Source organism: Palaemon carinicauda, chromosome 12, assembly GCF_036898095.1.
Source record: "Palaemon carinicauda isolate YSFRI2023 chromosome 12, ASM3689809v2, whole genome shotgun sequence".
Taxonomy (NCBI): domain Eukaryota; kingdom Metazoa; phylum Arthropoda; class Malacostraca; order Decapoda; family Palaemonidae; genus Palaemon; species Palaemon carinicauda.
In genome coordinates, this window is record NC_090736.1 from 63430092 (window position 1) to 63446062 (window position 15971).

The following is a 15971-nucleotide window of genomic DNA, read 5'->3' on the forward strand; positions in this document are numbered from 1 at the left end:
CTCCTCTTAATGATGTCATAATAATATTTGTTCATACCAAAACAACAATTTCAATAATCAGATTTTTCTAATATCCAGAAACATAGAATAACATTTAGAAGGGGGGGGGGATGTCTACATTTATTTGTGGGAAAATTAACCTCTGTTTCCTGTAAAATCAGAAGCAAAATCGCGAACATCCATAGCCTTACAAATAACACCGATTACCCATTGTTGTGGCAGCATTCTTCCTTTTTCGTATTTTCTTTTGCTGAACCAAGTCTCGTCAATTTCAACTGTCATTCCCTGTCCCCCGATAGGCGTATTAGCAGCAAGTAGAGATGAGGCACATACCTGAAGAGATTAGGGATAATGTAAAGATAATCACCTCTTAGGCCTATGTTAGGTTAGGTTAGATTAGGTAGGTTAGGTTAGGTTAGATTAGGTTAATTTAATTAGGATTAAGTAATATTTTTTATTTAAATGGGGGTTCGACCCCCCCCCCCCCACCCTGGTTAGGAGATAATGGTTAGGAGGTTAGGTTAGGTTAGGTTAGCTTAGATTAGTTTGGTTAGGTTAGATTAACTTACTTCTCTTAACTAATTGTTGAAATCAACTGTAGTAGCATCACTTATTTTCAATTCATCCTCACAAAATTCAATGCTGCTATACACTTTTGCCCATGAATAAATGAAGAGGATGATTTTCTTTAATGGAATGGAACTGCCATCAAGCCAAGTGTTTTTTCTTACTGAAACTTTCTCACGACAAGGTCTCCTGTAACAAATCCACCTTACACTTTCATTTGTCTTTTTAATTATCATCTGATGTTTTTTTTTACACAGTTTCTCATTTTCTATTATATTGAATCTCTGAAGAAATTTAACTGCATCTTCTTCAGTTAAAATATGTTGGTAAACAACCACTGTAAGTTGTAGTTAATATTCATCGTGTCCACTGTTATCTCAACCCTACCACGGTTATTTCAAACATACCGCGTAACATCTGACTGACTGTATTGTTACGCCTGTTAATTACTATTGCTTGATTAATGCGCGTTGAAAAGTAGTGCACAATAAATCCTCTTTTTGTACAACTATCTTTCATTTCTCGTGAAAATAAATGTCATATTCGTATTCAGCACTAAAAACTGTATTAATGATAAAAATTTGGTTAAGAATTAGTGGCGACCACCAAACAAAAAAGATCCATTATTGGTTTTAATTTCAGGAAAAACGTCTGATTATAATTCACTAAGTTTTCATATTGTGAAAAATATCACTGTGACGTCATAAAGAGCAGGATGAAATTCTCTCTTCTAATATCGGGATAAATGAACACTGTTTAATTGAAATAAAGATTTTTTTGTGAGCTTAATTTATATTTTGATACATTTCTGTTGTGTGATTAACGTAATTAACGATTTTTGTTTGTAATATACCTTTTAAAACACTGCCACAGGTATGAGGTAGTTAGATTGTTTACACCTGTAGGAGTTGTCGGAAAAACAATGCCGTAGTGACGAGGGAGACAGATCGTTCACACCTTGAGGAGTTGTCAAGTAGCTGTTGTCCAGGTAGGGTGATTGCCCCGGGGCTCTGAGGCTGTGAATTCGTGGTGTGGGTCCTTTCCTGCTATTGTCCTCATTGGTTGGTGAGTTGCAACTCGAAGGTCGTCCACTACTACCACAGAGGGAACTTGTAAGGTGAGTTTTAACTACAAGCTATCTAGGCCTATTCCAAGAAAGTATGGCATCTACGATTACAATGGACATGATTAAGCCATTCCCTGGTGAAGGAGACGTTGTGTCATGGTTGAAGAAGGTGACCTTAGTGGCTAAGCTACAGAAAATAGTAGACTTAGCCAGTTTTATTCCTTTGTATCTGGAGGGTGATGCTCTAGCACTTTATTTGGAGATGGGTGATGAAGACCAAGAATGTGCAGCAAAAATTCAAGAAAAATTGAAAGTAACGTTTTCTGATGATCCATTCTCTGCTTTTGGAAAACTTGTTCAATTGAAGTGGACGGGAGAACCAGTTGATGTGTATGCTAATGAGATTAGGAGGCTGACGGGTTTAGCTAAGTTTGATAAGGTTGGTTTAGAAAATGTAGTGAATCTAACGTTTGTTAATGGTTTTCCAGATAATATTAGTGTTGCTTTACAGCAATTGCCAAATGTGATGACAATGGCAATGAGTAAATTGATTAGCCATGCTAGGATTTTGTCATCTAAACAGCAAGGTGGTGAGGTAGCTGTAACTGTTAGAAAGGTGGAGAAGGAGGCGGTGCAAAACATGAGAATAGGGCTAGGCCTTTCCAGTTTATGGGTCATTGTTTCCGATGTGGTGACCCTCATATGATAAAAGACTGTAAAGAGACACAGGTGAGGTGTTTTTGGTGTAATAAAATTGGTCATATGGCCAGTTGTTGGCAGGAACAGGTTGTGGAAAACGAGTAAGGGGTGACTGCTGCGCCTGTAGCCGCCTTTTTGATGATAAAAAGGTGCACCTTGATACATTGCCAATAATTGATGTTTGGATTGGTATTGAGACTGCAAAGGGTCTTGTAGCTACAGGCTGCTCTACCTCTGTGGTACATTCTAAATTTGTGCCTCGCTGTAAAGGAGAAGTGTACATCAGTGCTTTTGATGGGAGTCATATTAAGTGTAAAGTTGCAGCTTGTGTTATTGACAACTGGGAGGTGTCACAGTGACCCAAGGAACGGTGTGTTTTGGTGCTTTTGGTGTTGCTTCAGTTGGTCAAGAAATTAAGCATAGACTTGGTAGTGAGAAGGATAACAATAGTTCAACAGTTGTAATTGAAGATCCAGACTTTCATGCTAGGTTTGGTGGAGAAAAATGGACAGTCAGGTGGTTTTGGGAAAATAATGAAACTGTGACACTGAAGAATAAAGTAAGCTGTTATGATGAAAAGCTTGATGGTTGGAAGAAGGAAGAATTTGAGAAGGAAGTGGACAGGTGGATTGCCGAAGGTATTTTAGTTCCATGGAAAGAAAAGGTTGACGTTGGTATCATTCCTTTAATGGCAGTGGAACAGCCAACAAAGAACAAGGTGAGACCAGTGTTTTATTTTCGGGAACTTAATGTGAATGTCAAGTGTCACACTGATGATGATGTGACTGATGTATGCAGTGAGACACTACGAAAATGGCGACAGACAGGTGAGAATGCATCTGTTGTGGATTTGAAGTCGGCCTACTTACAGCTGAGCGTTGATGAAAAATTGTGGCCATATCAACTAGTGAACTATATTGGGATTCTGGTTGAACTCTGCACCACGGATTATGTCTAGGATACTAAAGACTGTATTAAGTAAGAGTGAAAAAAAAGAGAGACCAACCAGTTCGTATATAGATGACATTCTTGTGAATGAGTCGATAGCTACTGCTGATGAGGGGATTAGACATTTGAATACTTTTGAGTTGATAACAAAGTCCCCTGAGTCGCTCAATGGAAGTGCTGCTTTAGGATTGCAACTACAAAGAGTTGAAGGAGAGTTGATGTTCCAGAGAGATAATAAGGTGCCTGAAGTTGCAGATATGCTTACAAGGAGGGAATTGTTTTCAGTTTGTGGTACATTAGTGGGTCATTATCCCATAGCTGGATGGTTAAGAATTGCATGTAGCTACATTAAGAGAAGAGCCTACGGAGCACGTTGGGAGGATCCTGTTGGTGAACAGTCCATGATGATAATTAAAGAAGTAATTGAGGGAGTAAAGTTAGATGATCCTGTGAGAGGAAACTGGTGTGTCCCGAGTGTAAAGCATGGTGTTGTGTGGTGTGATGCCAGCAAAATTGCTATGGGTGTAGCTTTGGAGATAAATGGCAAGATTGCTGAGGATGCTGCTTGGCTTAGAAAAAAGGACGATTTCAACCACATCAATGTTACCGAACAAAAGCTGTTTTGAAAGGAGTAAATTTAGCCATTAGATAGGGTTTAGAATCGATAGAAGTGAGGACTGACTCTGCAACCGTGGGGGTATGGTTGAAATTTATAGTCAGTGCTGAGAAGCGTGTCCACACAAAAGGAGCTGCTGAGATGATAATTAAAAGACGCTTGGGTACATTGAAGGAATTGATTACTGAGTTTGGTTTGAATGTCGTTGATCAGATGGTGCCTTTAGAGAAGAGTAAAGCTGATATTTTGACTAGTCAAGTCGAATTGGTTGGTGAGCAGTGAAGTTGAACATGCACATCTCTGTGCAGGTGCTGTAGTTGATATAACAGAGTTGCATAATAAACTCCATAAGGGAATTGACAGAACTCTATATTTAGCTAAAAATTTGGATCCTCAAGTTTCCAGAGAATGTGTGAAGAAGTAGTTCAATGTTGTGATTGTTGTCAGTACATTGATCCTGCGCCTGTGATGCCCAAAGGAGGCGAATTAAGTGTTGAAAGAAACTGGCACCTCCTAGCTATTAATGTTACTTATTACAGACAGGTACCCTATTTATCAGTGGTGGATTGTGGTCCAGGTTGTTTTGCAATATGGAAGCAGCTAAAGAGAGAAGAAATATCTGCTCAGTTAAATAGCATCTATTTGGAAAGAGGGCCAGTTGATGAACTATTACTGGAGAATAGTACAGCGTTTAGGTCGCAGTGTTTAGGAGATATGTTGTCTCGTTGGAACACTGTTAGGGTGTTTCGGGCTGCTTATCAACCAGGAGGAAATGGAACAGTTGAAAGACATCATAGGACCATCAAGGCTATTGCAAAGAGAGGAGGAAATTAGTCCTATAGAAGCAGTATTTTGGTACAACAGTACACCAAGATCTGGACAAGTTGAATCGTCGGTTCCACAACTTTCGGTATATAGATATGTGTGGAGGTATCCTTCAGTAGTCCCCAATGAAACAGATACCAGCCAAGACAAGCCCCTTTTAATTAAGATGGGAGAGCAAGTGTGGGTGAAGCCCCAAACGCCTATTCTACTATTCAATGGCGTAAAGGGATTGTCACTCATGTGAACTCTTCAAACAACATTTCAGTTGATGGAATGCCAAGACATGTGTTGGATGCGTGACCAGTTATAGTTCCAGCTTCTCTATCTGATGGCTCAAGCGAAATGTCAAGTGATGATTCAGTCTCTGAAGAATCAGTGGAACCACAAGTAAGTGTTCGAAGAGAAACAGGAAAAAATCAGCATCCACAGAGGAATAGAAGACAACCTGTATGGATGGCTGATTATGTTTCTGATCAAGTCTTGTGCTGTGTGTGTGTGTGTGTATGTATGTATGATGCGGGTTGATCTTAAGATCAGGTGGGCGTGTTGAACGATTAATGTAATTAACGATTTTTGTTTGTAATATAACTTGGAAAACACTGCCACAGTTATGAGGTAGTTAGATTGTTTACACCTGTAGGAGTTGTCAGAAAAACAATGCCGTAGTGACGAGGGAGACAGATCGTTCACACCTTGAGGGGTGTTCAGGTAGGTGTTGTCCAGGTAGGGTGATTGCCCCGGGGCTCTGAGGTTGTGAATTCGTGGTGTGGGTCCTTTCCTGCTATTGTCCTCATTGGTTGGTGAGTTGCAACTCGAAGGTCGTCCATTACTACCACAGAGGGAACTTGTAAGGTTAGTTTTAACTACAATTTCAAATATAATATCACCAAACTGATGATTTAGTGGGCAATATATTAAATAATTCACGACGCTGCTGCCATAAGCCAGCAATGACAGATGTTTAAATGTCGTTTTCATGTAAAGGACTATCTTGCCTGTGCCCATTATCAAAAGGCTTTTAAAAATATTCGTAATATTTAAGAAAATAGAGAAATGCAAGTTTTTCCCCCTTTTACATCAAAGACCAAGTTACTATCTATATCTATTACTGATGCAGACAAGCTCTGCAATTATTGCTAATGCATTCTACCAAGCAGCAATGACACGAAAAATGCCATATATGCGAGCTATTTCAATTTGTCATTCAAAAAGAGGTCATTTTATCAAATCATAAAGTGAGCCCCAAATGCATGGATAAAAACGATGTTCATTCCCTCGATTTGATAGCTACAAAACAGATAACATGTAAAAAGTTTTATATTCGTTTAAATATTAGAATGCAAAACGATGCAAAGATTCTTTTACTAATAACTACAGAGTAAACTACCAATCACAAGAAAAGAAGATGCCACCAATGAAAAGACGGGAATTTCTGCCAAGGTAGAATCCCCGGGTTTAACATTTAAATGGTGAATAAATCCAAGTGCAGTAAAATTTTTATTTGTTGTCATTTACGCACACAACCCCCCCTACACACACACACACACACACAATATATATATATATATATATATATATATATATATATATATATATATATATATATATATATATATATATATATATATATATGTATATATATATATATATGTATATATATATATATATATATAGACAGATAGATAGATAGATAGATATGTATACATATATATATATATATATATATATATATATATATATATATATATATATATATTTGTGTGTGTGTGATTGGAATTGAAATAGAATACGAAGTATATTTACATTGACCGTAATTGGAAATTGTAAACTATATATTCTTTAAAGAGATTAAGGAAGAAGTAAAAATACGAACGATACAACAGAGTGAAGATGTCCATAACAGCTACAGTGTTTGAATCGCGTTTAAAATGTTAACAAGAAAAAAGTGCATGTGAAGACATATTTAATAACGTACACAGCTTAAAGAATTTCATCCTACTCATTATGACGACATTCAAGCGAAATCAAGTAGGGAAAAAAGCAGGTAGGCACACCATACCTAGAGCGTTTAAAGATTGTTACTATTGTAATTTTAACAGCAGCCCATAAATCTTCGGAACCCCGCCCTTTTATTACTTGGCGGGAAATATCTGTTCTCTCATTGGATTATTTTTCCCTCGCTGTGATTGGTGGTTGTGCATGATATCAGACTAAATTATTTTTATGAAAAAATACAACTGAGTAATAATAGCCATATTAATTTAAACAAAATTATGATTTCAAAATTAACATTTTGATGAAATTAACATCATACTGTGATACATTTTCAAATAAAATAAATAATGATTCTTGTTAAGTATGCTTGGCGGCCTTTGTTTTAATTGTTCATTACTTCTCTTGTAGTTTATTTATTTCCTTTCCTTACTGGGCAATTTTTTCCCGTTGGAGCCCTTGGTCTTAAAGCATCTTGCTTTTCCAATTAAGGTTGTAGCTTAGGTAGTAATAATGATAATATCACTTGTACCCTACCTTGTACGAGTGTTTGGCTAAAAAAAATGGAAATGACTTATTTATAAAGGTTCTAGAATCGATATAATATATAGTAGCCGGATTAGAGAACATGTGGGCCAGAGAAAATACGGGTCACACAATAGGTGAAGCAAGGAAAGTAACAAGATGTGTCCAAAAGACTGAAAAGAGATCTGCCTAAGGACGCCAATGTTTGGACTCAGAAACGAACTGTTTAGCCAGCTCTCCTTCAAGAAAGTGAAGTGTGGAAGCTGAAGCTGGAAGAAGAGAAGTGATGGCGTAGTAAATATAGCTAAAGAAGAATTGAAAGTATAAAAGAATATATGGAAAAATAAAGAAGTAGGAAAACCACTAGAAAAGCTGATTCAGAATGTTCTAAGAATAGTTATTCACGTGGAAAGAAGGAAGAATCTTTTTTCGATGAAATCATTGTATGCTATATAAGCTGATGGAAGCAAAGATGAATACAGTGTTGAATAAATACTTTGAAAGAGGCATTGCAAGTGAGGGACCCTAATATTCAGGAAGTACGGAAATGCCTCGAACATAAAGGTAAATGTGCGTGAATCAGTTCCAGAAAAAATATAATGAACCTTTAGTGCGGTCATATTAAGCTGCTATTTCTATGGGCATTATCTATATAAGAATTTTATTTCTGACCAAACAGTTATTTAGAATGGTGCATTAATCATTGCCATTGGTAAGCAGTTCAAGAACTATTTTAGCCTCCCACTAAAACAGTTTTCTTTTACACCATAGATATATCCATTTTCTATTGAATAATATTTTCAGGACTGACTCTACCAAATTGGACTCACGCACCGTAACATTAGGTAAATTATGATACTTCATAAAAGGTAAACTAAATGCTCTCTCTCTCTCTCTCTCTCTCTCTCTCTCTCTCTCTCTCTCTCTCTCTCTCTCTCTCTCTCTCTCTCTCTCTCTCTCTCTCTCTCTCTCTCTCTCTCTAAATACAAATCTTCATCCAACAGGGATTATGAGACTGCTTGTCGTTCATGGCCAAGAACAGGGACATATTTATGAGTATGTGAGTGGGCAATGCGGGCAGCATGCCATATGGTCCTCTACAACTTAGAACACTCTACACATACAAGTTATTATTATTATTATTATTATTATTATTATTATTATTATTATTATTATTATTATTGTTGTTGTTGTTGTTGTTGTTGTTGTTGTTGGGGGTGGTGGTGGTGGTTTGGCATTGTTTTGTAAGTGATGTTAACATTTTTGTAAAATTCACGAATAAACATTTTGAGATGACGCTACAATCTACGTCTTGGAGAATAGAAAATTTGACATGAACATAGCAGTGGCATGGTTGAAATCCTTTGAAGTTTATATGCGAAAAGCAAGACTTCTTTTGCCATGTTTGTAAAACGAAAAGAACATATTTCTGGCACTGAGGATTATTCACAGACACACGATCATCAATGTAACTTTCTGCACAATCCACTGGATTATGGACAATCAGAAGAAGTGATCCTCTCACAAACTGAGAATTCTGCTAACAGAATTTTCTTCCCGACAATCGACCATTTTCCGAGTTTATTGGACCCAAAGACATTAGATAGATTGGACCAGCTGTTGAAAGACTGTAAGAATATTCGTTCACTTTTCGGTTTCATGTCAAAACTGCAGTCACTTAACTGATCAAATTGAAATAGCTGTTGCATAATTGGTAGCTGAGTACAAAGGGGATCTTTATCAAACAATTAGTGTTGAATTGTGCCGTTTACAGAGTTCTTCATTCAATTTCCTTAGGACCTGGATAAAGAAAGGGAGGCTACGTAATATCTTTTATAATCTGTTTTTTTTTTTTTTCGATAATTGGTGCACATGACCACAAAATGTTCTTTCAGTAAAATTCAATTCATTAAAGATATTCTGAAACATAGCTGGATGAGTATTGAGTATGACATTCTAAGATGCTGATCTCAACTTGATCAGATTCTTTGCAGGAATAAAGTCTCTTAATGTACCTTCTTCGTTTAATAAGCCTACAAGTATTGTGCATCTTTTTTTTCCTTTTAGTTTACCTTCAGTAATTGTTCAGTATCTTCATAGGTTAATTAGATCATTTGTTTTAACAAAGTTTATGGCTGGGCATGTTTTTCCGCCTGCCTATGTGTCGGTTAATGAAAATTTCTTCTTGGCTATGTGTCCGTGTTCGTTCTACATGACACAGGATAACGAGGTCAAAACTTAAAGGTTCTTCACCAGAACACGCAATCCTGAAGGAACAGACATTATTATTATTATTATTATTATTATTATTATTATTATTATTATTATTATTATTATTATTATTATTTATTATTCATTATTATTATTTATTATTTATTATTTATTATTTATTATTTTTTATTATTATTTATTTATTAATATTTATTTATTAGTATTTATTTATTGATATTTATTTATTATTATTTATTTATTATTACAGTCTTTTGTATTTTCATCTTCAGGGAATCGTGTCTACATTGCAGTTTCCCCAGGTTATATTATTTTTGTTTACTTGCATAAGAGAATTAAGAAATATCATTATTGTATAGGCTGGAATAGCTCTAATTTTATTACATACTATGTATGATTGATATTAAATTTTCCTCGCTTATTTATTTTTCGTTTAAAAGGCTTATCTGCTCGGTCAGTATGGTCAAAAGACGGTGCCATTTAATCACACAATAAAGTGTATTAAGGCTGTGAATTTGTTGGTAAGCCTGTATTTTTTAATATAGCTATATTTAATACACCTTTATACGTAACAATATATAAAACTAGACAGATAATTTGTCTTTTTTATAAATTGGTCAAATATAACTTTATAGTTTGCAAACAATAATTGACTAGATTAGGACAATGTAAGTTTTGGGCCTATTTCGAGAATGAAGAACAAAATAAGATATGTAATCTAGTTAGATGTTATCGATTCATTTCAGTTTTGATATTTTCTAATAACAAATAGAAACCAAAGAAGGAATAATGTTGAATTAGTAAAGGATAAAGATTTGTCAGTTAGTATTATATAGCACTTTTTTTACCCCTGCCGTAGTCTGTTGGAACATAATAGCTTGACTATTACGATATTTGTAATTAGAGAACTACCACCCTCCTCCGATCCGGCAGTATTATGACTTCCAGGTGGCATCAAATATAAAATGTTACAAATTACGATTGAATGTCACTAATGACAGCCATAATTTCTGTTCAGTATTTTATCAGTATATATTCATATTTCAAATAGGGGTTATTATTACTCTCGTTATCTTGCACTAGCGTAAAGAGAGATTCGTCTCACTCTTTATTACGCCACAATAACATTTTTCATATTAAAAACGCAATTTAATTAATCAGATATTCCAATTATATAGAAAAATAAAATTACATTTAAAAGGATGAATGCCTGCTTTTATATGTGTAGGAAAATAGACCTGTTTCCTGTAAAATCTATAAATTTAAAATCACCCATAGATAGAGCGTTTCAAAGGAACTTTAAAAATATTTTGGCAGGTTATTCAAATAGTACCCCATATTATATAAACTCGCCCATAACGAAAATTTCTTGTCCTGTTATTGGCTATATTATCCTTAGCTATGATTGGAGGCTCTCATTGTTTTCATAAACCTCACACGCTACTCACATAGTAACCCAAACAAAAGTAAATACTCCTTTGAAGAATATATATTTATTCATCTCTTGTCTTTTAACAATATTCATTATTTATTTTATTTGTAAATGTATTAGTTTAAGTTATTTTCATCAAAATTTTAATTTTAGAATCACAATTTTGTATAAATTAATATGGGTATTTTATCCATACTTGGTTGTATTCATTCACAAAAATAATCTTGTCTGATGTCATACACTACCACCAATCACAGCGAAGGAGAAATTATCCAATGGGAGAACATATATTCCCCGCCAAATCATAAAGGGGTTGGGTTGCTGTTTAGATTACACTAGAACACTGTTCAAACGTTCTAGGTAAGGTGTACCTATCTATATTTTCAAACTTTATTTCACATAAGTGTATTGAACAATACAAATTGTGTTTTTAAAGTAAATTGGTTAAATATAACCTAATAGTTCGCAAATAATAATGTACTCAATTAGGTCAATGTTGTAAGTTGTTGGTCTATTTCGAGAAGGAAGAACAAAATAAGTTATGTAATCCTGTAAGGACAGTGAGACAAGCGTCACCAACATCAACTGATAGTTTATTCAAACATGCGTGGGAATATAATACAGGGTGCGGACGGAAAGGTAGCATGGCGTAGGTGCCAATTTAGCTTGAACTTCCCGCCAAAATATATGTGTTTTCTCACATGAACAAATACACGAATTGCAAGTAAACAGAAACATGTAATGAAATAATACATATGTCAAATTGTAGCTCTGAGGGAGCGGAATACATATATTAGGAAGCCACGGTGTGGCGAAAGGAGAATTTAAATAAATAGACAATTTGTTGAATTTCTGGACGACGGAGGGAGCGGTGTCCTTACAAGTACTCCCCCCCCCCCCCGCAAGACATCAGGCGGCGTAAAGGGCTGATGATCAATCTTCATATCTTTTCGGGCGTCGGAGGGTTCCTCTTGTTTTTGAACGGAGGGGCGCGTCGGCGGTCGGGGTAAGGATCTCTTCCTCTCGTCGTCGTTTGTTGATTTTTCTTTCATTGGGCGCCTTGTTTTGAGGTGGCACTCTGGATCTGCCAGGTCCGGCGGAGGCAGTGTCGCTCCCTTCGAGAAACGCTGGTTTCACGCGGTCTATTGAGACCCAGTCTTCTTGGCCATGCACGTTGAGAAGGAAGGCTTTCGTCGTCTTCTTAATTACTCGGTAGGGGCCTCGATAAGGTCTGGTTAGTGGTTGTCGATGGGCGTCGACACGGACGAAAACATACCCGCAGTCATCCAGGTTCTTTGGCTTGAAATGCTTAGTTCTGTCCTGGTAAGTTTTGAGACATGGCCTGAATTTCCTGGCGATGTCCCTAAGATGATCCAGCTGCGTGTTGTCGGTTGATGTGGGAAAGAATTCGCCAGGAACTGCGAGCGCCTCCCCGTTAAGCTTTTCGGCGGGCGAAGGCTCGCCATCTGCGCGAGAGGCGGTGCGAAGGCCGAGAAGTACCCAAGGAAGTCGTGATTTCCAGTCCCCGTCGGTGCAGCTCGCCATCAGGAACGCCTTGAGAACGCGATGAGTTCGTTCGACCATGCCGTTTGCCGCGGGTTTGTATGCCGTGGTGCTGTGGAGTGTCGTCCCCATCAGGTTTGCCAGAACGAGCCATATTTCTGAGAGGAAAGCGGGCGGGGCCTCTGTCTGTCGTGATGTCGTCAGGAACGCCAAATCTGCTCACCCAGCTTGACAAAAGGGCTTCAGCGCATGCTTGAGTCGTAGCTTCGGTCATCGGCGATGCCTCCAGCCACCTCGTGGAGCGATCGATGATCGTAAGCAGTGAGATAGGTTGTATACTTAAGTGTCTAATAATTGATTTTGACGTTCTACCTGGGCCTGACTTCTTGGATGGTAAGGAGAACCAAAATCCTGCTTAATTCCAAACATGTTACACATTGCCTTGAAGATATCAGCCGTAAAATGTGATCCTCTGTCCGACATTATGACACGGGGCACCCCAAACATGCAAATCCATCTTTCAACTAGAGTATCCACTGCTGTTTTTGCTGAACAATCCTCAAGAGGTTCCAAAACAACATAGCAAGTCAAAATATCTTGTATTTGAAGGATATAACGATATGGATGTGATGATGAAATGGGAAACGGACCCATGAAATCAACTTGCACCTGTTCATTCATGTATTCCGGGAGCTCACGGTTCTGAAAAGGGGCCTTCCCTGGATGCTTTGATCTTTTGTTACTCCCACATGCTTCACATTTACTGACATGTGCATGGACATCTGCCTTCATGCGAGGGCACCAGAAACTCTTCCGAGCTCTTTCCCATGTTCGATCACGACCCATGTGACCACTCATTGGACTGTCATGAATCATTTGAAGTGCATAGAGTCTCATATCTTTAGGTATTACAGGTATCCACTCTTCTTTCACGCCATAGGGATGTTCTTGTGAGTGTCTTCCTTTATAATTTATATAACACAGAATTCCATTTTTAGTAATACCCAAACGGTTGCCATATTTGGCAAGCTCATTCTCCTCTGACACACACCCCGGTGAAGTCGTATTTTTCATAAAGTTCACTATTTCCCTGATCCCTTCATCGCAATGCTGTTTTTCTAACATTTCATTGGGATCCACAAATACTGTGGCCCACTGCTGAGAAGATCCTACTGCTATACTTGCAATATGCGATACCAGATTTCCATCTGCACCAACTCTCGACAGATAATCAGCCATGGACATCACAGCACTGCGACCACTTTTATGAATTGGATTTATGTCAAACTGCTGAATTGTTTCAATCCATCTCCCTCGACGCCCTCTCTCTTCTCTAATATCCAGGGTGTTTAGCCATCTTAATGCCTGATGGTCCGTTATCAGATCAAAAGGTGCAGAGGAGAGGTACATTCGAAATCTCTTTATCGCCAGGATAACTGCCAGTAATTCCTTTTCTGTCGTTGAATACCTCTGCTCGGATTTGGAGAATGTATGGTGGTAAAAGGCAATTGGTAAAAGTTCCTTGGATGCTGACTTGTTGGCTAACATTGCTCCTGCTCCAACATCACTTGCATCAGTAATCAAAACAAACTGTTTACTATAGTCAGGAAGATGGAGTGCCACAGCATTTGCTACCTGGTTTTTAAGCCTCTCAAAAGCCTCAACCATCTCGACTGACCAATGCAATTTCTGGTGTGGGTTTTTTTTCCAAAGCCTCATACAGGGGCTTAGCAGTCTGTGACATCCCTGGAATCCATTTTTGCACATAAGAAAATGCCCCAATGGCCTGACGCAACTGCCTGACAGTCAAAGGCCTAGGAAGATCCCTCAGTTGATGAACTCTTTGCTCACTAATGCGAAGCATGCCATCACCAACCACAAAACCCAGATACTCTAATTCACGCACCCCAAATTTACACTTATTCGGGGCTAGCGCAAGCCCAGCATCACGAATCCTGCTCCACACATTTCTGAGCCTTGCTATGTGTTCTTTCCATGTTGAACCCCAGACCAGTATGTCGTCGAGATAACACAATGCATCCGAATAGATGCAATCACTGAGTATTGTAGCCATCATCCGTTGAAACGTATAACCTGCCCCTTTCAGACTAAAAGGAGCTCTACCATACCATTCAAACTGCCCCCATGGGACTACAAAGGCTGAGACCTCACAATCCTCCCTCCGAAGAGGCATCTGATGGTATCCAGACTTTGCATCAAGCACTGAAAAGTATTTTGCCTGACCAAGTCTATCAAGAAGATCCTCGACGACAGGAATTGGATGCAATGTTGCTGGCTGAGACACGCTATTTACTCCCGTATAATCAATAGACCACCGAAGGCTTTCATCAGCTCGACGAGCGCAAACAATAGGAGCTGCCCAAGGGCTACATGATTTCTTTATTACACCCATATCCTGAAGTTTGCTTAGCTCCTTCTTGACTTCTGCCTCCAAAGCAGGTGACAACCGCCGCGGTCTATTTGCTATTGGTGCTGAATCTGGGTTAACTCTGATTGTGCGTTCCACCCCTACCTGCACCAGCGGCAGTGGGCCTCCATTATAGAAAACAGTCTTGAACTCATGAAGTACCTTGTCCATTTCCTCTTTCTGCTCAAAAGTAAGCGACTCTCCAACGATGAAATTTCCTCTTTTCCCCTCAATTGAACTTGAAAGGCTATGGTTGCCATCGTATCCTACCACACTAGGCTCTAGTTCCCCGATCTCCTCTCCACTCTGCACAGTTTCGCGTTTATCCGATACATTTGCAACTCTCACATACATTTTCTTCTTGATTGAACCTTGGATGCAGCAATGAGGGGGGCCAACCGGAGAACCCTCAGGGCGTCGGGGACTCAACAGATACTGCTCATCTGGAACCATCCCATCAGCTGAGCAGCATATAAATAATTCTGTCCTAGGAGGTATCACAACTGCATTCTCAGCTCTAACAATGAGCTTCACCACTCCATCAGAGCATGATTTATGTGATTGTATCCTTTCCCCAGTATTCAGTGGCAATGATAAATATATTGAATCCACTCGCAACCTCCCTTTTGTCAAATCTAGAGTGACTGTGCCAAGTTTTATCCACAAGTCCATCCCAAGTATCACTCTAGTAACAAGTTTAGATACCACAACGAACCTATGTTGTCTCACTATGGTTTTGCCTAACTTTACATCCATCAGAATTTCTCCCTCAATTTGAAGTTCTTCACTGCTCGCTCCGCAAGCTGTGATATTACTTGAGCTGACAAGAGATTTCTGAGCATCACTCAAGATATTCTCAGAAACTAAAGAATAATCACTTCCGGTGTCCACCAAAGCATTATACTTAGTTTTCATCATCTCCACAGTAACGTAATTTGTAATATTTTTCAATATCCGAGTTGCTGTTTAGCTGGAGAGCACATGCCGATATCTCATTTGATCCTTCACCTTTGGCTGTACCAAAGCCACAGTGCGTTGGAAAGCGGAAGTAGACATTGGACCTACCCTCAATTTGATTCACATGGACACTGGGATTCCTAGGTCCTGTAGCTTTAGTTGCTCGTTTAGTAGACAACGCTGC

The 15971-nt window shown here is 38.3% G+C and overlaps 1 protein-coding gene across 1 annotated transcript; it reads left to right on the forward strand.

The window, feature by feature from the left end:
* Positions 1-1727: 1727 nt before the first annotated feature.
* On the forward strand, positions 1728-3906 carry LOC137650852 (uncharacterized). Its single transcript, XM_068384009.1, has 4 exons — positions 1728-2240; positions 2404-2644; positions 2734-3187; positions 3291-3906. The coding sequence occupies exons 1-4, from the start codon at positions 1728-1730 to the stop codon at positions 3904-3906; spliced, it is 1824 nt and encodes a 607-aa protein (XP_068240110.1).
* The last annotated feature ends 12065 nt before the right edge of the window (positions 3907-15971 follow it).

Coding starts and splice junctions, on each gene's coding strand:
- LOC137650852 (XM_068384009.1), top strand. CDS start 1,728: ATGGCATCTACGATTACAATGGACATGATTAAGCCATTCCCTGGTGAA. Junction 2,241..2,403: donor GTGGTGAGGTAGCTGTAACT/GTTAGAAAGGTG, acceptor TCATATGGCCAG/TTGTTGGCAGGAACAGGTTG. Junction 2,645..2,733: donor TGATGGGAGTCATATTAAGT/GTAAAGTTGCAG, acceptor GTGTTGCTTCAG/TTGGTCAAGAAATTAAGCAT.